Here is a 15,689-nt window from a genome sequence, read left to right as displayed (position 1 = left end):
ACATTTGGAGATGGGGGTTGGCTAAGTCAGTTTAACATATTTTGAAGCCTTGATAGTTTCATCTGTAAAAAAAATGTGTTACATAATCTCTAAGGAACCTTCTAGTTTCACATGCTATTGGATAAGCGTCAGTAACATTATCAGTGTGTTTTGAATATGGGAAAGATGCTTCTTAAAGCCTAGATTTCAGCTAAATTGCTTTTGCAAACCCAGATAGTTCCTGGACCCTAAAATTTGGAAGCTTTGGGATAAAAAGTTTAATTTCACAGACCAGTTCCTCAGTGCATTATTTTTTTCTAGAATAACAACTTCTATTTTAATGAGAGAAAAGCCAGCCATTTCCATCCACTCCCTGCTCTCACACCCAGCATCCCCAAACTCTCCAGTTGGTGACTCTTCAGCCTTTATCTTCCTGTTTTTCTATTATTTCATTTTGTATATACAGTACTGGCTTAAAAATATACTAAACAGGTACATGTGTATGCTGTTACAGGTGTAAATTGGCACAATCTTTCTTGAAAGCAAACAGGCAATACATTACAAAGTTTTTAAAGTGTGTATATACTTTTAAGGGCCCATTTTCACTTCTAGGAATATAACCTAAGGGACTAAGTAGGTAAAAGTGCAAAGATGTAAATGTATGTTATATTAAAGGATATTCAAAATAGAGCTTATAATATTAAAATCCAAAACTAAAATATCCAACTTCAGAGGTGTTGGGTGGTTCCATGCAGTATTTATTCACTTGGGAAGGTAGTTATCTTCTATTACTTGAAATTTTCTTCTAATTCTTTTCTATAATGAACATAAATTACATTCCTAACAAAGTAAATGTGCCATTGGCTAAATATATTGATTTACTTTTTTCTTTTGCTCATGTGCCCACTATCACAATCATGGGTATTTTAAATTTATTCTGAAAAGAATCAATCCATGAAACTATTTAGCTCCTTAACTACAATAACTGTTATTGAAATGTGGTTAAGAATGGACATGCTGAGCTCTCAAAAGAGATTCACACTGAAAAAAAATAGCTTACTGAGATAAAACAATTATAAGTGACAGAAGCACCATTTTTTAAGGTTCAGAAAAGACAAATCGTGTGTCTTCAGAATTTCCAAATAGTTACTTCTTAAACTATGAAGGTCCAGAGAAACAATTTACTGCAGCAAACACTTTTAATAAGAATACAAAATTCACACCAGAGGCACATTCTGGGGAATGTAAATGAACTATCACAAGTAGTAATTCTGCTGGAAGAATAAAATAAGGCTCTCTGAGTATAAACATACAGGAAGGAATGATTTAAAATAGGTTTATGATTTACAATCACATTACATTGTATTAAGCGCTCAACACAGGCATATTAATTAAAAAGCCAGCTAAAAGGCATTTGAACATATATAACAAATCTTACAGTCCACAAAGTTCATGTGTAACGGTTATTTTAGGTACTTCATTTCAACACAGAAGAAATGAACAGGCGAGGGATGCCTCTAAAAATATTAATTTATGTCTATGACAAAAACTGAAAGAGCTTTACATTGAAAATGGATTACACTACTGACAGAACCATGTAGTGGACAGGGCAACCACATGAACACAAAACCAGTAGTGCCAAGCAACTAAAACAGTACTGGCCTTTCCAATCCTCTTTCTTCCTGGCACCACCGCACTGTCCCACATTACCTCTTCATTACCCAAATCAAAGAATCCTTCTGTTTTCCCATTCCTCAAAAGGAATGATGAAAAACCAAAGAGCAAACTCAAAAGATGATTTTTACCATAAACCTCAAATGTGGCTTAACAAGTACAAAGAAACCCAACATTTATACGTAGTGCTGCTTTCCATGGAAGGAATAGACACATCAAACATTATCCAACAGGGGTTTCTTTATGGATTTTGTACATTGGTTGAACAAGAATTACTGTATCTGAGAAGGCACATATCTGTGATTTAAGGCTTAAACGGTATTGTTACATATATGGAAGTCAATAAAAGCTGTCTATGTATTCGCTTCTATCAAAATGGAATTGACCCAAAAACTAGTTTTCTAAGAACAGATTTATACTCTAGAAACCATCAAGAATTCCCATTCCCATGTCCACCTGTCAAAAAAAAAATTCTCTTAAGCAGGTTTTGTTATGAACCAAAAGAAATTGCAAACGTAACTGTCCAATGACTTTGGGTGAGGCAAATTCATAAGCTTAAAAGCCTCACAGAAATGACAATGTGATTTCTGTGCCTTTAAAAAAAAGTCTAAACAAAATTACAATGGTACAGATTCATTTTTAAAAAGGTATTTGCCACAACTCCACAAGCTAACCATTCATTAGAGCTGCTGCCTCTGTGTGGACGCTGCAGGAACACCATATAACCTTACTCTGCAAAATAGTTTCTTTTTTCTTTAATACATGAAAAGGAATCTCTTAAAGATGTTTAATATATTCATATATAAAATATCTGATGTTGATACAAATCATGTAAACCTCCCTTTGGAAAAGTTACAGTTGGCCCTCATTTCCAGGACCAAAAACCTTGAATTTTTATCTCGTCAGTGCAAATCTATAGTAGATGTTTTCAAACTACAGAAATAGCCATCAACCCTCACAATACAAAAGGATTTCTCAAAAAGGAAAATTATTGTGTTCAGATTATAGAAACTATGTTTACATTAAAACCACCCACCTTCCCATCAAATTTAACAGTTCAATTGTTAAAGTATGAAAAAGGGAAAAATTAAAGCTGTTTGTGCAAGAATCACTACAATGCTTGTCACCCCTTCCACTTCCCACAACTCTGCTTAATTCTTGTTAGGTTTGTTTAGAAATATAACAACATGACTTTCTTTTTATTTTCTGCTTTGATTTCACTGTTCTTCAAGCCAAGATGGGGCATCCACTCCAGGGGTTTTCAATTTGATATGGAACTGTTTAAGTGTCTGTTCAAGCTGCTTCTGATTCCCAGCAAAGTAAGCGGCGATGGCATTGTGGAAAAGGACCAGCTGATTGTGCAATACTTTAACCTGTGGACAGGGCAGAGTTACAAGACCAAGCATTAACACCAATAACAATAAAATGGAGGGTGATTTATTACCTTCCTTAATTAAATAGTGTATCTCTCTTGAAGAAAAGCTGGCTTAATAATGACCAAGTATTTCACACATACCAAGTGTACACTGTCTTGCAGGGTCACTGAGCCTTTGATGACTTTTTAATTACCCTAAACAGAACAGGTCAGTTTTAAGATGCCAAAATATATACCCTGTTAAACATTTTCAAACATTAGTGAGAGGATTAATTAAAAATATCACTAAATCCTCCTCAAACTAAGTACATCCAAAATCATGTGAGATATCAAAAAGGGTAATTATATATAAGTTACACAATGTATGAATAGTGAATATGGACATCATTAAATCTAAGCTTTATGTAAGCCAAGTAGGCTAGATACTTTTAAATATTGACTTTCTTTGTAAAGAATCAAGCAAGTAGCAAGTGTTGCCCAGAAAATCAATTTACTTAAAGCTCATATGACTCTCAATTATTTTCAACTGCTTATTACTTGTGCTGATATCAAGAGTATATTTAACCAAGTCATACTACCTCTATAAGTCTTTCTTAAAGAAACAATGCATCAAAAAGATTTATAAATTGCCTCCTGAGGTTGTTTTTGTTTTGTTTTGTTTTTTGAGACAGAGTCTTGCTCTGTCACCCAGGCTGTTATGCAGTGGCACAATCTTGGCTCACTGTAACCTCTGCCTCCAGGGTTCAAGTGATTCTCATGTCTCGGCCTCCCAAGTAGCTGGGATTACCAACATGCCCACCTAATTTTTGTATTTTTGTTAGAGACAGGGTTTCACCATGTTGGCCAGGCTGGTCTCAAACTCCTGACCTCAGGTGATCTGCCTGCCTCAGCCTCCCAAAGTGCTGGGATTACAGGCATAAGCCACCAAGCCTGGCCATCTGAGGTCTTATTTACAACTGCAAAATGTTCAATAAGAATTCAGATTCCCATCCAATACGATATTCATTAAAATTGAACTTTAATAATTTTAATGATGTAAAAATATTTGAAACATGATGCTAAATGAAAAAACAGGATAGAAAATTTCTGTTTTACTATATTACACACACACACACACACACACACACCACATTCTCTCTAGCCATTTCTGAAAATGATTTCCAAAACTGAGCTGGTCTCAGTTGCCTCTGCCATTGTGACTGAGTTTCAGATCTCTTCTGCAGAACAGGTTGTCAGGGACAGGTCTAAGGAGCACTTCAAGGGCAATCTGCATTGACAGAGGGTGGAAAAATCACTGTATGATGTTATATAGGAAACAATTTCTTAAGTTAGGCTTAAAAAACCCATAAATTACAAAGAAAAATACTGATAATTAAACTACATTAAAATTTAGAATTTCTTTCTTTTTTCTTTTTGAGATGGAGTCTCGCTTCTGTTGCCAGGCTGGAGTGCAGTGGCACCATCTCAGCTCACTGCAACCTCCGCCTCCGGGGTTCAAGCGATTCTCCTGCCTCCACCTCCCAAGTAGCTGGGATTACAGGCATGCACCACCACACGCAGCTAATTTTTTGTATTTTAGTAGAGACGGGGTTTCACCATGTTGGCCAAGACGGTCTCGATCTCGACCTCGTAATCTGCGTGCCTCGGCCTCCCAAAGTACTGGGATTACAGGCGTGAGCCACTGCGCCCGGCCTAAAATTTAGAATTTCTATTCATCAAAAGATAGTGAAAAGATAAGCTACATACTGGGAAAAGGTATCTGTTTTATATATAACTGGCAAAGAATATGTATCTGGAATATATGAAGAACTCCCAAAAACCAAAAACAGCCCAATTAAAAAAGAGCAAATAATACAGATAAACATTTCACAGAGGAGGAAACAGGAATGGCCAATTACATCTGAGAAGATATCCAGCCTCATTAGGAAATAGGAAAATGCAAATTAAAACTAACATGGGACACCACTTTATAGCCTCCACATTAGGAAAACTAAATATTATAACAACTATATACTATTGACAGGTGTATAAATATGTACAAATGTTTTTGAAAACAATCTGGCATGAACTAGTAAAATGAAAGATACAAATGCCCTATGGAACAGTAATTTTACCCCTAAGAATCTGCCGTAGAAAAACTTTCATGTGTGTTTCATGAAACGTGTACAATTATGTTCATGGCAGCACTGTTTTTAGCATTAAAAAAGCAAGAAAACCACCACAAAGTTGTATATACAGGAGAGCAGATAGAGTGGTTTCTTAGCGCAATGGGGATACTATATAGGAGTAAACATAAATGAACTGTAGCTGCATGCATCATTATGGATGAAACTCTGGAGTATCAGGTTAAGCAAAACAACTTGGAGAATGCCTGTGGTAGGACTCCACTTACAGAGAGGTCAAAAACATACATAACTGAATGATATATTCATATATGGCAAAACTACAAGAAAATCAATAGGAACAATAAAATTCAGAATAGGTTTATAGAGGGAGAAGAGCAGAGAGGATGAAGAGTAAAGCACAAAGGATGCTTCAAAAGTATTAATATTTGTTTCTTAACTTGGGTGGTGGGAACATGGCTGCTTTTTTTGTTATTTTTGTTACTCTTTTATATTTTGTCTGTATGTTAAACATTCTTTTGTTTATTAAAAAAGGGAAAAAGATTATGAGAGCTAAAGTCTGTCTATATCAACTTTGTGAAGACTTGCACTGTTCACAATGTTCTAATGAACTACAGACATCCCATTTTATATTCAGAGGGAAAAAACCACCTAAAATGTTACTCACCTCCATTCATATAACAGATATTACAATATTGTTATGTGTCAGGCACTACTCTAGGGGCTGGGAATGCAAGCAATCAACAAAAAAGGCAAACATTTCTTCTCAAAAGAAGTTTATGTTCTATTGAGGGAAGAAAGAGAACCATCTAACACATATAACATGTTAGATGGTGATACATGTTACAGAGAAAAATAAAGCAGCAATGTGGAATGTGAGATGTATGTATGGGTGAGAGTTGCAATTAAACAGGAAGGGCTCATTGAGGAAACAGTTGAATCCAGATTTAAGGAAGTGAGAGAATAAACTTTAAGTTATCTGGAAGAAAAACATTCCAGACAGAGGAAATAGCAAGCTCAAAGGGCCTGAGGTAGACAGTGTGCTTGGTATGTTTGAGAAGCACCAACAAGGCCTGTATGACTGCAGCAGAGTGAATAAGGGCCTGGTAGATGTGGTAAGATAGATAATGGGTGGCTAGATGGTGCAGGCCCTTAGATATCATTATAAAGATCTGGCTCCTTGTCTGAATGAGATGAAAAGCTACTGGTAGGTTCTAAGCAGAAAAATGACATTTAATTTAATAAACATGCAAAAGTAGAAGCAGAGAGACCTATTAGAATATTACAGCAATAACCTGGCTGAGATAATGGTGGCTTGGACTACAGCGGTAAAAGAGGAGATCATGAGAAGAGGTGGGATTCTGAATATAATGTGAAGATGAAGCCAATGGAATCTGACAACAGATCAAGATGGGAGGTGACAGAGAAAGAGAACACTTAAAGATGTGCCAAGAGTTTTGCCCCAAGCAACTGAAAGAATGAAGTTGCATTTACCGAAATGGCAAAGACTGTGAGAGGGGCAGGCATGGAAGAGGAGAAAAGGTGGGTATTAACAGCTTAGTTTCTGGACACGTTTGAGATATCTCTTAAAATAGCAGTTTGGGCTAGAGTAGTAATTTGGGAATCATTAATATACAGATGATATTTAAAGCCACATGACTAGATAAGCTCATGAGAGTGGACAGAGAAGTGATTCGAGGATTAAGTCATGAAAAATGAACCTTGACCCTTGTATCTCAAAATACATACAAAATTTAACTTGAAATGGATTATGGGTTCAAGTGTCAGGGCTAAAGCTCCAAAAACTTACAGAAAAAAATAAGAGAAAATCTTAATGATCTTTGGTTTGGCAGAGAGTTTTAAACAATATACACGAAGCATTAATTATAAATGAAAAACATCAATAAATTGGACCTCAAGGCCGGGCGCGGTGGCTCAAGCCTGTAATCCCAGCACTTTGGGAGGCCGAGACGGGCGGATCACGAGGTCAGGAGATCGAGACCATCCTGGCTAACACGGTGAAACCCCGTCTCTACTAAAAAATACAAAAAACTAGCCGGGCGAGGTGGCGGGCGCCTGTAGTCCCAGCTACTCGGGAGGCTGAGGCAGGAGAATGGTCTAAACCCGGGAGGCGGAGCTTGCAGTGAGCTGAGATCCGGCCACTGCACCCCAGCCTGGGCGACAGAGCAAGACTCTGTCTCAAAAAAAAAAAAAAAAAAAAATTGGACCTCAAAAATATTTCTCTCTTCAAAAGACACTTACAAAAATGAAAAAGTAAGCCATATATTTGGAGAAAATATTTGCAAAACAGGTATCAAAGAACTTGATTCTAGAATATATAAAGAATTCTTGGCCGGGCACGGTGGCCCACGCCTGTAATCCCAGAACTTTGGGAGGCCGAGGTGGGCGGGTCACCTGAGGTCGGGAGTTCGAGACCAGCCTGGTCAACATGATGAAATCCTGTCTCTACTAAAAATATAAAAATTAGCTGGGCATGGTAGCGGGCACCTGTAATCCCAGCTACTCGGGAGGCTGAGGCAGGGGAATTGTTTGAAACTGGGAGGCAGAGACTGTGGTGAGCCCATATCGCACCACTGCACTCCAGTCTGGGCAACAGAGTGAAACTCCATCTCAAAAAAAAAAAAAAAAAAAAAAAAAAGAATTCTTACAATTCAATAAGAACAACCTAACCAAAAAGCAGGTAAAAAATTTGAACAGACATTTCATCAAGGAAAACACATATGGCAAATAAGCACATAAAAAGATGCTCAACATCTTTAGTTATTAGGAAAATCCAAATGAAAACCACAATGAGATGCTACTATACATCCACTAGAACGGCTAAAATTTAAAACCCTGGACCACAGTTCTTATTGACCAGGATGCCGAGCAACTGAAACTATCATACACAGTTGTTGGGAATGCAGAATGGTATAAGTATCTTAGAAAAGTTTGTCAGTTTCTTAAAAACTTACATGTACCTACTGTGTAACACAATTATTCCACTCCTAGGTATTTGCCTAAGAGGAATGAAAGCAAAGACTTCTACATGAAAGTTCATAATACCTGTACTTGTAATAGCTTAAAACTGAAACAACCCAAATGTCCATCAACCATTTCATGCCAGTCAGAATGGCGATTATTAAAAAGTCAAGAAACAACAGATGCTGGGAAGGCTGTGGAAAAACAGAAACACTTTTACACTGTTGGTGGGAATGTAAATTAGTTCAACCATTGTGGAAGACAGTGTGGTGATTCCTCAAGGATCTAGAACCAGAAATACCATTTGACCCAGCAATCCCATTACTGGGTATATACCCCCAAAAATATAAATCATTCTATTATAAAGATACATGCACACATATGTTTACTGCAGCACTATTCACAATGGCGAAGACATGGAATCAACCCAAATGCCCATCAATGATAGACCAGATAAAGAAAATGTACATATACAATATACAGTCATAAAAAGGAACAAGATCATGTCCTTTAGAGGGACATGGAGGTAGCTGGAAGCCATCATCCTCAGCAAACTAACACAGGAACAAAAAAACAAACACCGCATGTTCTCACTTATAAGTGGGAGCTGAACAATGAGAACACATGGACACAGGGAGGAGAACAACACACACTGGGGCCTGTCAGGGGGTTGCCGGAGGAGGGAGAGCATCAGGATAAACAGCTAATGCATTCAGGACTTAATATTTAGGTGATGGGGCCAGGCGCAGTGGCTCACACCTGTAATCCCAGCACTTTGGGAGGCTGAGGCGGGCAGATCACGAGGTCTGGAGTTCGAGACTATCGTGGCCAACATGGTGAAACCTCTCTACTAAAAATACAAAAAATGAGCTGGGCATGGTGGCATGCGCCTGTAGTCCCAGCTACTCGGGAGGCTGAGGCAGGAGAGTTGCTTGAACCATGGAGGCAAAGGTTGTTGCAGTGAGCCGAGATCCCGCCACTGCACTCCAGCTTGGCGACAGAGCGAGACTCCGTGTCAAAAAAAAAAAAAAAAGTAGGTGATGTGTTGATAGGTGCAGCAAACCATCAGGGCACACGTTTACCTATGTAACAGACCTGCACATCCTGCAAGTGTACCCATGAACTTAAAATAAAAATAAAAATAACTTTAAAAAAAAGAATTTTAACTTCCAATCTTTTAGAATTAGAGGAGAGAATAAAAGCAGAGTATGCGATTTAACTCATGTACTGGCCTTGCAGGGAGCTGCTGTTAATGGTCTAGAAAGTTAAGACAGTCAGAAAAAAAGTGGGAAGGGCATCCAAAAATTTTTAACTAGCCCTGCAAATGTCAATATAAGTCAGTTTGTTTACCCACCCCCGAGTAGCTGACTAAACACAGAGAGACAGCTCTTTTTGTGGCTGAGGAAGACTCGGCAGCCCACGAACAAAGGCTCAGGCTCAGTATATTCGTTGTATTTAAAATGGCCCCCCACCCCACAATGCAACTTAATCCATGGGAAATCAAAGATGGTGCTTTGCAGGATTGAATTCTAGTTTTCACAACAAAATGATACAATATCCACATCCACAAGAAACATTCTCCCAGTAATTGTTAGAAGATTGATGTGTCAAGCCTTTTAAAGTATACATATGCATCAGATCAATTCCCTGGTACAGAGGGGACCTTCGAGGATTCACAGCTTTGTAATTATAATGTAAAAACAAAAGAAAAAAACTCCAAATGGAAATGAAGCATAAAATTTCATCCTCAAATATAAGAAGCTATTTTTTTTTTTTCTAAAAAGCTAATTGTTCTCACTCTGGCTTATAACAGATAATTTACCTCATTTTTCTATTAGTATTGATTACTGTAATCTAGTACAAGCTTAATTTTGGTGGTGTATCTTCTAAATCAGATACAAATTTACCTAAGAATACTGTGTTGACTCATCCAATCAAAACATAATGAACAATCCTCAAGATGAATATTCTTTTTCAAGTAAATGAATTAAAAACTTAGAATATTTTCTGCCTATTTTTTATTAACTAATTTGCACTATGATATGCATTTGTATAACATCCTCAATGCCATTCTGCCTGATATGCTACAGAGAATCCTCAGAACATTTTGGTTATTAAATACATTGAAATAATTACCAATTAAAAAGGGAATAATTAAGTAGTATTAGAAAAGCAATTACAACTTTTAAAATAAGAAATTTTTGCAATTTTGAGAATCGTGCTGTTACTATACAAGCAGTTTCAGTAGAACATAAAATTATTATTTCAGTTTATTTCGTTTACTTGGTTTATCAGGTTCACTTTACCAGGCAATTTGACCTTGTAAAGGTCAACCTGGGAAAGATTCTGGTTTCTCAAATACAGCTGGCTTTCAGAGAGAGACAAAGAAAGTGAAGTGATAGGAAGTTCAAATCCCACTTTTAGGAGAAAGGACAAAAAGCCAAAATGTTCCAGGACATATTTCAGGGTCTTTACCTTTTTTCAATTTACTTCTATATTTAAGCTATCAGCCCACAGGAACTGAGGAGCACAGAATGAAAGAAAGAGCAGGTATTTTTGGTAGACTATGCTTTGTTATGGTGGGGGAGCACTAACTTTTGGAAACACCTTCTATATGACACATAATGCATTACCCTTACATCTATTCTGCTTAGCCTCCCCCCGCCCCCGCGCACACAGAGACGGGGTTTCACTCTGTTGCCCAAGCTAGAGTGCAGCAATACAATGATAGCTCACTGCAGCCTTGATCCCCTTGGTTCAAGTGATCCTCCTACCTCAGCCTCCTGAATAACTAGGAATAATGGCGCGCATCACCGTGCCTGGCTAACTTTTTTATTTTCTGTAGAGACAGGGTCTCGCTATGTTGCTTAGGCTGGTCTCAAACTCTTGGCTGCAGGTGATTCTCCCACCCTGGACTACCTAAGCACTAGGATTACAGGTGTGAGCCACTACATCTGGCCTTGTACAGTCTTCAGTCCTTGATACAGTTGAAAAACAAAAAATGAAGAAAACTCAGAAAGTTAAGTAATCTGCCTAAGGTTAGACAGGTGATAGATGGACTGAGATCTGGGGAACACAGGAATGTCTTATTCCAAGAGTGATCTACGTCCTTTCACCTATTTTAATCTGCTTCTATTCATGGGCAATAAACATTTTAGAAACCTTTTAAACAAAATTTGAAACAGACAAGAAAGGGCAGCAGAGCACTTAAAGGAAAAGTGGTAGTGTAGAAAAGATACACAGCACTTTCAACTTGTTCCCAATTTTGTCTCTGGCCCTGAAGTTGTATTAAAACATCCTCGGGACAAGGACCTAACACAGGATTGGAGCAGACGAAAGAAATAAAAGTTAATTCTTGCTAAAACTATGAAGATTAATAAAACATTAAACTTTTATATAATCTTCCCATATTTACAGAGTAGGAAAAAGTCTTTATTGAACTATTTATGTCCTAAGTTAGAAATGATTTAAAATATAAAATATTAATACAACAAAAAGGCAGAGATTTAAAACAGGAGCAAAAAAAAGTTAGAGGTAACGATTATAATGGAATGGCGGCAAATTTGACAAATGTTGAAAACCTAACATCAGAAACAATTACAGCAATTTAGAAATATACTAAATCATTGCAAACTCACTTAGGAAGAACTTTCATAAAGATCTGCCAAACAAAGAACAAAACCACTACGGCAACATCTGTTCAGTGACCTAAACATATAATACTTTAATTGTTAAAGGGCAAAACAAACTCTAACACTGACTACTAAGGCAGAAAGACAAGCTGGAGTTTTAAACAGAAACTAGGTAACTGAAATTTAAGAGCGGAACTCACAGATGATGCCAAGTGGACTACACTGAAAACTTTCTCTTGCCTACACAGCATGTATCAATAGAATATAAATAACATTTACAAACTTACTGACTGAAAAAACTAGTGATATCACTACCTTGTCAACATCAAAATCATATAAAAGGCAGTTTATTTCTACCAAATGAACTTTTTCCAAATGAAATTTAGATCATATGACCTTCTTATTCAGGGGCACTAAATTTGTTTAAAAAAGCAATTTCCTGTTAAAATAAGTTATTAGTCTTCATTTATTTAGGGTGGTGCAAAAGTAATTGCAGGTTTTGCCACTGAAAGTAACGGCAAAAACCGCAATTACTTTTGCACCAACCTAGTATTTATGATTGTTACGTTCTTCAAAGCAGTTACTGGCTTTCCCAATAATTCAATGAAATAGGGGTTTATATTAAATGTACGAAAATATTGGGATAGTAGCTGGCTGTAGGAAAAAGGTGTGCTAGAAAAAGGTGAAACAAATCATTTTTTAGTAAGAGGTCCCCAACCGCTAATATGTAAGGTATCAACTCCTTTCTTTACTCTTATTTAAAAATATACCATTCTATGCTTTCCTGCCTATCACTGAACTTTTCCCAGAAAGTGATCAGAAGAATATCAGGCAAGAAAATATACCTGCCTTGGCCTTTTATTAGGTTTGTGGGGCAGACTTTTATTAGTTTGCAATGGCTTTGGAAATGCCTGTCATGTTAAAGCAACTACTGGTTGAGAAAGAGAAACACTATAAAAATGGCCACGGTTGTGGCCATTGGGAATGGAGTGAGAGAAGGAAAGACAAATATGAACTACAAGTGGGGTAGAAAAAGAGATTTGTACATTTTTCTGATGCATTGGGATAGGTTTCAACAAATCACTGACAAGCAGAAGGTTAAAAAAAAGTCCTTACAGAAGGAAAAACAAAGGCAGAGTTCTGAAGATAACTGATGAAACATGACCTATAGACTCCAGTAACAGCAGGTCACAGAACAGTGGTGATGTCTTATAATTCTTTATCCAAGAATTAGATACGTTAACATTCTAAGTGCGGAGATTTTCTCACCTTTAGCAAAAAAAGTCTATTGCCTTTTTTGTTCTATAATTTTACAGGGTTAGTTCCCGCTCTTCAATCCCTCCCTCCCTTCTCCCTCTCTCCTTTTCTCCTTCCTTTCCTTCCTTCCACCCTTCCTTCCTTCCAAGAGCTCCAAGTTTAGACATGATCAATACAGCTTCTGTTTTCCAAGGTTATCTTTCCATCTTCTCTCTCTGCTATCTTAACAATCTCACCTTGGGCAGCATTACAGCATTGTATTATACTTAACTAGAAGCAGGGCTGTGGAGTCAGAGAGATCTAGATTTGAATCCTGGTCTGGCTGTGAGACTTTCAGCAAACTACTTAACCTCTCTGAACCCCAGCATTATCATCTGTGCACTGGTATATAATCATCTAGATCACATATTATACAGATATAGGTATTATATAAAAATCCTTATATAATCTCCATTTACAGATTATAGTACTCAAAGATTAGTGTCCATCGACTCACTCAATACTCAAATGTAGGAAGGCCGTGCTCTATAGATGCATCCATGGAGCACCTCTAGGGGCAAAAACAGATTAGCAGGCAATCACAACATAGTACGATATGTGCTTTAACTGGAGAAAGGCCTAGGCACTATGGGGAGGAGGGAGGGATGAACACACTTTCAAGTTGGCAGAGAAAACATAAAGTATCATAAATTACCATCTGATCTCCGAGTCCAAAATCAATTTAGGTACAAAAGAGTAGGTAAGGAATTGGGTATTTCATTTCATCAACGAGGTGAGAGATATAAAGTTATTTCAAAAAAGTTGGGAGATTGTTACTAACCTAACAGAGAAGTGTGACAATCATGGGCTTGACAGCATTGAATCCTTTTTACAAAACCACACAGAAGTCCATAGTTACAGAATTAGGGGTAGTGAGATCCCAGGAATAGCATGGGAGGCCATAGGGAATAGAAAGAGGAGGGGATCCCACCAATGTTTTCTTTTTTTACCCATCCTATAACTTCTCTCAGAACTTTACCCCATTCCTGATCTCAAGTTCAGAATTAGTCCCTGTACCTTGAGGTATTCACAAAATCCCTATGAAATCCAGAAAAAAGCGATAAATATATAGGCAGGTGTTGGACGGGGTGGAGGGAGTCACTGAATTCCATATTTAGATAATAAGAAACAGAAAGCTCAGGTATCTAGATCTGCTGGAGCTATCCGGTAAGTGACAAAATGGTGTCAAGTCACCGCAGGGATCAGCAGACCCTGTGCTCACCAGCCTTTGGATACTGGGCAATAGGAACCAGTCAAACCAATGGCCCATCCAAAGGAAAAGCCTTATCAAAATTTTTTATGATAAAGCATTACTCTTCTTTTTAAAAAGCCTGTAAGTAGTAATAGTATGCTGTGCTTCAAGAAGGGAACAGATGATTCAACAGAAGTTTACAAATCACTTAAACATATGATCCAGGGTTTCTCCAAGAATTTTTTTTCTGACCCCTTCCTACCTATGCACGTTACCCATTCTTGTGTGGTCCTGCTCAAGTCAAACTGCCTAGCTTACCAGGTACTTTGAGCCCACACTAATATTTTTCTTCATCAAATTCTGTATTTCTTTCTCATCTTTAAGTTAGTGTTTTATATATAATTGATTTTATTTAAATTCCTCCATTAGACTGTAAGTTGCCTCTCCGCAGGGAGTTTGTGATAATACCTTATATGGTTCTTTAGGATCAGGCATAATTGCACAAAACAAGCACCTTAAAATACTTAAGGTCAATTTTTTAAAAAGTATCTTTGAAAATTTAAGGGAAGAAATAAGGATAGAAAATCAGGATGTTATTAAGTTTATGAGGAATGAGGGAAAAAGTTATGAATATTTTAACAAAGTATAGGTGAGTCATGGAAAGAAATTATGGTCAACATGAAAACGCTGAGTCATTACTGAGAGAATTTTAAGAAAAAGTTAAAAAGAACATTGCAAAGTCAAATTCTTAAACACTGCTAGTGTCTTCTGAGACTTTACTCAGAAATACTAAAGGTTTTACTTTTAAGCAAACTGAAGGAACCATAACTACAAAGAACTAAAAAAGTATAGCAATGTCACAGCCATAAAGACCCAGTACCATCATCAACAGCACAACCAATGCAGTTATTAGTGATCTGTTCAAGTATCACATTGATCACTTAAAAACTCACCTTTATCACAAAACCTGGCAAATCAAGTTGAATAATACCCAAGGCTGGCAAAATAAGTGAAATGTGGATCTGAAGAGCACACATGTGTATCAACCATTAGAACAGATACATCACAGCAATAATGATTAAAAAGTAAATTTTTAAAGTGAATTCTTTTCATTCAAAGTGAAAGGAACAATTCCCTCACCTCCAACATATACAGCAGAATAAGAAACTCTAATCCTACTCTATAGTAAGTTGATGGCTTCTGACCAAAAAGGGTTAGAAAATACGTAAGTACCTTATGATTACTGAAAAAGAACCAAGTCTATAAGAACAGTAATTCATGATTATAAAGCTATCCTTCCTGGAAAGCTTTTCAATACTGAATACAAAATATCCCTCCCTTACAAAAATTGTCATGCCAGAATCTTAGCACAACTGACAACAAAAACTATATGAATTGGTTAGCTAGGTGTGCTTCTCGCCAGCACCCACTCAGGC

The 15,689-nt window shown here is 37.2% G+C and overlaps 1 protein-coding gene across 11 annotated transcripts in view; it reads right to left on the bottom strand.

The window, feature by feature from the left end:
- Positions 1 to 1,159: 1,159 nt before the first annotated feature.
- Positions 1,160 to 15,689, bottom strand: part of ARFIP1 (ARF interacting protein 1) — a 134,358-nt gene continuing 119,828 nt past the window's right edge. For all 11 annotated transcript variants that reach the window (XM_015450922.2, XM_045392960.1, XM_074040628.1 and 8 more), the window contains one exon: positions 1,160 to 3,026. In XM_015450922.2, the coding sequence (XP_015306408.1) occupies positions 2,871 to 3,026 (156 nt within the window). In that variant the 3' untranslated portion in view covers positions 1,160 to 2,870. The remainder of the gene's footprint in view (positions 3,027 to 15,689) is intronic.

Source organism: Macaca fascicularis, chromosome 5, assembly GCF_037993035.2.
Source record: "Macaca fascicularis isolate 582-1 chromosome 5, T2T-MFA8v1.1".
NCBI classification, from domain to species: Eukaryota; Metazoa; Chordata; class Mammalia; order Primates; family Cercopithecidae; genus Macaca; species Macaca fascicularis.
The sequence above is the reverse complement of the archived record's forward strand: the minus strand, read 5'-3'. Positions and strand labels throughout refer to the sequence as shown.